At 44.5% G+C, this 8,975-nt stretch overlaps 1 protein-coding gene across 3 annotated transcripts; it reads left to right on the plus strand.

The window, feature by feature from the left end:
- Positions 1-22: 22 nt before the first annotated feature.
- Positions 23-6,895, plus strand: LOC121570459 (forkhead box protein H1-like). 3 transcript variants are annotated; one of them, XM_045221625.1, is made up of 4 exons: positions 23-93; positions 3,690-4,255; positions 4,857-4,961; positions 5,318-6,895. In XM_045221625.1, the coding sequence occupies exons 2-4, from the start codon at positions 3,773-3,775 to the stop codon at positions 6,299-6,301; spliced, it is 1,572 nt and encodes a 523-aa protein (XP_045077560.1). In that variant the 5' UTR covers positions 23-93; positions 3,690-3,772; the 3' UTR covers positions 6,302-6,895. The 3 variants fall into 3 exon arrangements, with proteins under 3 accessions (XP_045077560.1, XP_041737856.2, XP_045077561.1); XM_041881922.2 differs by lacking the exon at positions 23-93 and adding an exon at positions 1,982-2,236; XM_045221626.1 differs by lacking the exon at positions 23-93 and adding an exon at positions 1,982-2,236 and having other exon boundaries at positions 4,857-4,922.
- Positions 6,896-8,975: the final 2,080 nt, after the last annotated feature.

Raw genomic sequence — 8,975 nt, forward strand, 5'->3', positions numbered from 1 at the left:
CAAACTCCTTGCTCCGGCCAAACGCTACGCCACGCCCAGGGACTTTAGTTTCTTCTCCTCAATGAAGTACCTAGCGAACATGCAGTGCATTCGGTAAGTATTCAGACCCCTTGACTTTTTCCTCATTTTGTTACGTTACAGCCTTATTCTAAAATGGATACAATTAACATCTTTGTGGTACCATTTGAAAGTTGACATTTCTTTTTATTCACATTTTAGTTCATTTATCAGCCAAAACATGACACCTACCCTGTATTCAAGAGTATGCTGTTTTTCAACCAATGGTGGGCACAACACAAACACCTTTGATGATGCAAAATAAGGTCTCTAAGCTACAACATATATGAACATGAAACAAATCAGAGTTTACTCGTTTTTAGATAATTGATGTTAAAGTTTAGAAATAACATATTTAAAAAAATAAACGTTTATCTTTTTAAGTGATGAAGACATGGATGTCTCATGGTAGGGTGAGGTATTGAAAATGGGTCCATTTTGAGCTCCTCTATCACCTGAAAGTGATTGAAATCAAATGGAACGAACCTGAAACATACCATACAGTGATATAAAGAGTCTCCTACCCTATCACAGAGATAAGATATGTTCTTGACATAAGACAGAGCCTGTGAGCAGGTAATGTGGGGGTAGGTACAGTATGTTATCTTTTACAGTTGTAAAAAGTGAGGGTATTGTATCTATCAGAGAATTAACATAGCAAGGGCATGATAATAAAACTGAGAAGGGAGTGATTTGGTGGTCGCTGGTCAGATAGTTGCATAAGAATCAAAACGTTGTCTGATGTTCGTCTGATGAGATTTAGCTAACATGGTCTAGAACATTTGACCTGAATCAAAACTTATTTCAAATGTAGTAGGCCCTGAATCAAAACGTATTTAAAATATAGTAGGCCCTGAATCAAAATGTGCTAAGCCCTTAATCAAAATGTAGTCAGCCTATTCTTCTTATGTGACGGGTCCACTGACTGCTCGAGGTTGGTTGGACTGATAGAGAATCCTGGGAAAACTCCCAGGCGAGGACAATCTGCTGAACTACTGACCTCCCCGGTCAACATTGGAGTAACATTCTGCAGAGGACTGGACAAAGGAAATGGAAAGCTTCTCTTTTAGTTTTTCACTCTATGAATGAGGCGTTGGGAATTATGTAATCCCTGTGTTTTCTAAATTGTTCTGTGATCGGTGGGGAAATTATATTTTATTGTGATTGTTGAGGCACCATTGTTTAGATATGGTTAGTAATAAGAAGCTCGGGAAAAGAAAGATGACAATTATTTCATGACGTGTACCGATTCAAGATAACATAAATAGGATATTAGGATTGCATGGTTTTTGTTCATGTGGATCATCCATGCTGTGCAATGCCCTCAATTTATGTTCCTTACACCAAAAGCTTTGTCTTTGTCTTATCCAAACCAGAGGATTGTGCATCCTGACTGAGAATATCTTTAAAATGTCTGCAGGTGATTCAGACATGGAATTTGTCCCTTATTTGAAAGCTTCAGGGGGACAAAGACAGCGACTCCTCTCTGCCAGCAAGACTAAACCTACTCTCTTTAGTCCATCTCAGTATCCGGGAGTATGACAGAGAAGCTTAGATGGATTACACCACCAGACACATTCTATCTGTACACCCCAATCCAATCCTGTAGGCTAGTCTATTCATTGGCACCCCGTTTTCATTATCAAACCAATACCAATATCATACTTGCCATTGCACAGCAGTGTAACTGAAAAAACACTGCAGGTTTATTGCCTTTTAGGCCTACTGCAGAGAGCAGTAATATTTTAGACATCTATTATCCTTCATTTTCTCATTTTAACAGTCATCAGGGCACAATACCAAAGTAGCTATTTTGGCCTGAACATTGTCTCTACTCAAATGTCCTAACGAGTTTCTGAACAGCAGAGAATATAATGTTTGTTCTTCTTTATTAACTATATCACATTGTTCTTCTATAAATACCAAATGAACCAAGGACTTTTTAGTTTCATAATACTTTCAAATTCTGTTTGGCATGGAAAGCATGACAACAACATAATTCATAATAGGAAGCAGGAAGCATTGGTTGATTACAACCAGTTGGAAACGAGAGGTCACATTGTAGCAATTAGAACGTGTGCCAGGCAGGTGAGGACAGCATGAATGCGCCACGGTCTCCTATACCTTTCCATATCATCTTCACTCTGATTTGAAACATTTGACTGACGATTTCTACACGGTAAGATCGAAGACATGATGGTTGACATTTTTTAAAAACACTTCAGGCCTAGGCGTCATAAGACACACAATAGGCTAAAACGCCTTTCACATTGTCATATATTATACATGTATTTATTAGAAAGTGCAATTTTCTCCCCATATTGGTCTGCTTAATTGTCTCAATGGGCCGAGTTAATTAATTGAAACTTTCACTTGGTTAGATAGCCTTCATCATAATGTGGCCTTTAACAGCTTCTGCATTACCTATATTTAAATTAAACCTGTGCATAAATCGGAACGAGATGATAGCTCGTGTTTACAAGGTGCGAATGTCCCCACCACTTGGCGACCATGGATGGCGTTGAATCGTCCATTGTGTGTCCTCGCACGCTAAATAGTAGGCCATCCCTGAAACGAGACGGGGTCAGTCTGTCTGTCAATTAAAATCTGGCTATTCCAACTTGTTTTCACGGTCTTGCTGAGAAGTAAGGGTTTGGGCATTAGCACTACATTAACTTTCACCAAAGAGACACGCAATCCCGAAACCATTCTTTCACGTTGGACTCTCACTGAATATTCTCAAGGGACTTCCTACTGTGCGCAAATAGCCTACACCCCAACTGGCGCTCTCCTGCACAGTCCCTGAGTTTTTGAGTACTCTCAAAAGTTTTTATTTGCTTTTGAATAAGAACATCTATCCTAATTATGCTGACACATGCAGACTACTGTCAGTGCCTATTAGGCTAGTCTGCCTACTGTTTTATATATTTTCAGACTAGGCAATCGGCCATATTTTAATAATTACATGCAGAGCCATATATTTAGATAATAAATATATAATTTATAATAGGCTACAATAATATAATGTTTTGTAATAAATATGGTCTACAGGACTGCCTATTTTTTTTCCCATACAGTTACTATAGCCTAATGTGATCTTTTACTTTTTGGGCGACTAGATGACAATTTGTCACAATGGCACAACAAATCAGCAACACAATTAATGAGAAGTACGCCTAATATTTTGAATTTACATTATCTCTGTCTTCGTTCAGTGTACTTGTTTAGTGGGCCGAGGGTGTTACTACCTCAATGTTTGTATATTAGCTGTCCTATGTATATTGCTTGCCATAAATTGTTGATTGAAAAGGTACATTCAAGTGGACTGATATAAAACAACACAATTTGGATACTCTGTGGGCATATAAGAAGCTCACTCCCGTGCGCACCTGATGCGTAGAAGTTTTGGAGCACCATTGCCAAAAGGAACGCTGTATGGTAAGTGCCCTGTTGATATTTGTCCGAGGGGTTATTTATAGATTTACTGTCTTTCTCTCTCGCACACACAGAGCCCCCCTCCCCTCCCCTCTCCTCTCCTCTCCTCTCATTCTGCCCGCAGATAGCGCTCAATTCTCTCCTCGATTACGCAGCGGGATTTACATGAAACTGTTAATTGTTTGCTCTTCAAATAGAGGTGGCCTGGAGCCAACAGTCTGCCAGAGGTTAAGAACCGACTCCCTCCCTCCCCCTCCTGTCCGACAGTGCAGCCCCCTGGATGATCAGCATGACAAAGCACTGGAGGGGTCAGAGCCTGCTGGCACCACCCGCTTTCTCCTACCTGCGCTCTCCTAGCCTAGGAGGCCACCACGACCATCAACTTGACTTCCAGATCCATCCTCTGATTAACACAGCGCGGAGCTCTCCAGCCCAACACGGGCCTTACTACTCGACCCAGGTGCCAGTCCAACAGCCTCCACGGCTGGAAAAGCCTGTCCCTGCCCAGTTCAGCTGGGCCACAGCGCCCATGGATAAAGCGATGCTGCCAAACCACCACGGACCGCCCGGGTCATCCTACCAGCCGTCGCCCAAGCTCAACAAAGATGGGCCGATCAAGGAGGAATCTTGGGACCAGAAGAAAAATGCCAACAGTGGAAAGAAAAAAAACTATCAACGCTACCCCAAACCACCCTACTCGTACCTCGCAATGATTGCCATGGTCATCCAAAACTCTCCAGAGAAGAAGCTTACGTTGTCTGAGGTAAAGTGAGTTTGTGTGTGGACATGCGAGTTTAGAATAAATTGTGCATTTTGGCCAAATTACGCACTGTTATTTGTGTCAATTTAGGCCAAATCACGCATGGTTATTTGTGTACATTTTGCTGTTAATAATTCTTATTTTCATGTATTATTTAAGTTTCAGCAAATAAAGTTGATATACTTTATTCTTTAAAAAGTTCTAATCGGGGATGCTGTCTTATCGTTCGATTGCATTAAACAGACAGAACAGTACAATCATTTGACTCTAAACAGAGTAAGCTAGTAACCTCTTGGCACACTTCAGTGACTGCCATGCTTTTCTTGTTTTGTTTTGTTAAGGATAGCAGCATACAGTGAAACCAGACACTGTGATGTATCAGCTGGAGTTGGTTGAGTTGATAAGAAATATAGTCAAGGATAGCTCTCTGTGTAGGCTATCCGTCCTACAGTTCATCTTACGTTTTGCATTATAGGCCTATGAAAAGGCTGCAATCATGTTTTCAATCATATACAGTATCTCTTTAATATAGTCTGTTAATTTGTCTGTTTAATGCAGACACCCATTGATGCAAGTTGACTCCTTTCTTATTGTCTTTCCCCAGATTCTAAAGGAGATCAGTACACTTTTCCCTTTTTTCAAAGGGAACTACAAGGGCTGGCGGGACTCGGTACGACACAACCTCTCTTCCTATGACTGCTTTGTTAAGGTGTGTCTTCTTTGTTATGTCAATCAGTGGGCTCAAAAAGGCACTCTTATCCAGAGCGACTTACAGGAGCAATTAGGGTTAAGTGCCTTGCTCAAGGGCACATATGCAGATTTTTCATCTAGTTGGCTCGGGGGTTTGAACTAGCGTCATTTCAGTTACTGGCCCAATGCGCTTAACCACTAGACTACCTGTGTAGCCTACCAAAAGCCACTGCAGTGCTTTATGAAACATTAGGTGGAGCAAATCATTCTAGCTAATTCTGAGTTGTGTGAAACTGGGGAGATCCTGTCTGACTGGTTTTCAGGTTGTACTATACTCTTGATCTCACCGCTGTCTGTCACTCCCGGTCCCTGTAGGTACTGAAGGATCCTGGGAAGCCCCAAGGGAAGGGGAACTTCTGGGCCGTGGAGGTGAGCCGGGTGCCCGTTGAGCTCCTCAAGAGGCAGAACACTGCTGTGTCACGCCAAGATGAGACCATCTTCGCCCAGGACCTCGCCCCTTACATCCTGCATGGGCACCAACATAAGCCAAATGCGCAGCCCCCGGCCCCCCCACCACCAATCATTGTTCTACCCCGAGGACCCATCACAACTCCCCCCCCCGGCCCTCCTTTCACCGCTCTACCCCCCATGCCCACCAGACAACTCTCCCCCTCTCAGGAGGACCTGTACCGGCCCAAGCTGGACTCATCCTTTGCCATCGACTCCCTTCTCCACAGCCTGAGGCCGGCCAGCGACGCAGGAGAACCCGACAGGGACAGGAACTGCTGGGGGGTGGAGCCCCACACTCGCCCCTCCCCTCCTCCATGCTCTCGCTACTCCTCCTCCGCCCGCAGCGCCTCAGCGAGCTCCGTCAGCCCCGCCTCCTCATCCGATGAGGACTGGAGGGGTGTGTCGCAGGGCGGGAAGAGGGTGCCCGAGGGCGAGGCGGGATCAGACGGGTACGAGGACTGCAGGCCCCCTCCACACAAGGCTGCCCGCCGAGGCTGCACCCCTCCCTGGGAACTTCCCACTTCATATGCCAAGTACACACCGCCCAATGCTGTGGCCCCGCCCAGCATGCGTTTTAACGGAGGCCCACTGATGCCACTGGGGATGCCTCTGTATGGTTACGGAGGGTCTCCTGTCACATCCAGCCATTTTGTAGGTCATGCCTACTGGCCCCTCTTACCCAGCGGGCACCCTCCCCTCATTATGGACCTGGACACTATGCTCCAGTCAGTACCGCCCAATAAGAGTGTGTTTGATGTGCTGGGTCCGGCCAATCAGTCATCGCACCAGTCTGCTGGTCAGTATACCCTGCAGAGCGGACCCCCTCTCAGACGGTATCCCCATTATTGACTATGACTCAAATCAAACCAGCACCAAATATATTGTAAGTGCAATGCAGGGATATGAATGACCTATTCGTACAAACTTCACTCATGGAAACAAATGTGTCCACCCTATACATTTGTAATTTCTGATTGACCGGTCATATTATTAAATGTTTACAGAAGACCAAATTGTAAATTCAAATGTTCAACCACTAACATCTACTTCAAATATACAACCACTAACATCTACTTCAAATATACAACCACTGATATCTACTTCAAATATACAACCACTAATATCTACCTCAAATATACAACCACTAACATCTACCTCAAATATACAACCACTAATATCTACCTCATTCTTATGAAATCAGTTAATACAGGGATGTTGCACTGCCCGCGTTTGCACTATTGTATTGTCAATATGATAAAGTTTTTCTTTTAAGAAATCTCTTTTAAATGTTGCCTACCTCGGCTATTGAATGTGTTTTTTTAGTGGATTTTTTTCCAGAGGAAAAGTATTTTCTTCCCTCTTGTTTTTATGGTTGTCTTTTGAAAAGCTTGTACAGTATTTTTAAAATGTTGTAAAACTGCACATGATGCCAGTACATTTCTTCATAGGGTATGAAATAAAATGTTTTCTTTCACTCAACTGTTGGCTTTGATAGTATTCATGTAGGAAAAGCTTTTCAATATTGCACGTGCTAGTTCAGTGCCGAGAGCCTTAGGAGAACAGAGAAGTTAGGTTTTCTGAGCCTCACTTAAGTGAAGAGAGAGCTCTTTTGTCTATGTGTGTGTGCTGTATTGGTCATCTTGTCTCATTGGAGCCCAGTGGATCACTGCCTCATACTCCAGGGAGGTTAAGTGTGTTTGTTCAGATGGTTGAACCAAAATTAAGTGTTTGTCCCAGACTTGAGATAAGCTGTCCGTAATTGGTTCAGAGTTAAAGTTCAGTGTTGAATACCTTGTATTCTTTGTCCAATAGACATGTCCCAGTGTTACAACACAAGACAATGTGATCTTAGTCTGCCTACCTGACAAAAAGCTTGAACCCCCCCCAGCCAGCTCTAAAGGGCTTATTTGCATAGGGCTTACTGTGAATGGTAGCTGTTATTCTAGTCTAAAGATTGGTGTCATTTGGTTTCACCCCTTAATGTTTATCGATGTTATCGCTGTATTAGTGTACAATACTGGCTATTACTGAAGAAATACTTGTAGAGAGTCTCCAAGTCGCCTTTCCTGATGCGTAGGCAGATATCTTTACCATGTCAGTCAGGGCTGTAGCTACCACCCCGTCTCACAACCCAAGCCCACTATCAGTCAATACAGGGTGGGTGAGCGCTCAGTGGTGACTAGGGGAGGGGCTGAGTTTTAGAATGTCTCTTTGGGTGTGACTAACATTTTTACCACAGGAATTGTGATCCATAAACTTAAATTTTCTTGTCTTTGATCCGTGGTCCACAGCACCAGCTGTAAGGTCCCACGCGACTCGTTAACATCTGATTTACATCACTCTACCAACGTCCTGCTGCTGGAACATCAATGCTCACTATCTTTCAATCTACTCTCCATGCATGCCTGCCCTGGGCCTGCACCCCCTCCTCTCCTCTGCTAGTCCTCCTTCCCCGATCATCCTAGTCACTGAAAACTCTCCTCCCCCCTGTGGGGACCAGGACCTCTCAGCCCCACACCTCAACCATCCTGCCTCTCAACCCCACCCCCCCCAACCCTCCTGCCTCATAACCCCACCCCCCAACCCTCCTGCCTCTCAACCCCACCCCCCCCAACCCTCCTGCCTCTCAACCCCACCCCCCAACCCTCCTGCCTCTCAGCCCCACACCCCCAACCCTCCTGCCTCTCAGCCCCCCCAACCCCCCAACCCCCACTCCCCAACCCTCCTTCCTATCAGCCCCACTCCCCAACCCTCCTGTCTCTCAACCCCACTCCCCAACCTTCCTGCCTCTCAGCCCCACACGGCAACCCTCCTGCTGGGTCTCCTTATCTCTCCCAGAACACCCTGCGACTCCCTGGAATTCATATTGGAGGCTGGTTTGGGCTTTATTATTTTATAAGTTTGAGTTGAGTTAGAATGACAGATACTGTAAACCTTGACATCATGCAGGGGTTGGTGTTGTAACTGAGGCCTGTGAGGATAATCATTGTACTCATTCCCATATGGACCCCTCATGACTCTGGTTATGTTGTGTAACATTTGGGTGTCATGGTGCAGGGTTCTCCCCCCCAGACATTTCACATTTTTGTTTTAACCCTAAACTGGCACACCTGATTCAATTAGTCAACTAATCATCAAGCCTTTGACTAATTCAATCGGATGTGCCAGTTTAGGGTTAAAACTAAAATGTTAAACGTCTGGGGGAAAGGGGCAGAGGGTTGAGAAACCCCCATGTAGTGCTCTGAACACAGGGTGGCAGTGCAATAACAGGAAACATAGATGGGTCAGTCATTTTGGCTTGAAGTGTGTGTGTGTGTTTGGATGAGGAGAACTACTTTCCTTGAGTCTGTGTGGTCAGGGCTGAGCTCTCACCTCAAAACAGAGTTTCCCAAACTCTGTCCTGGGGCTCTCCCCTGGGTGCACGTTTTGGTTTTTGCCCTAGCACTACACAGCTGATTCAAATAACCAACTTATCATCAAACTTTTATGATTTGAATCAGCTGTGTAGTGCTAGGACAACAAC

The sequence above is a fragment of the Coregonus clupeaformis genome, chromosome 7 (genome assembly GCF_020615455.1).
Source record: "Coregonus clupeaformis isolate EN_2021a chromosome 7, ASM2061545v1, whole genome shotgun sequence".
Taxonomy (NCBI): Eukaryota; Metazoa; Chordata; class Actinopteri; order Salmoniformes; family Salmonidae; genus Coregonus; species Coregonus clupeaformis.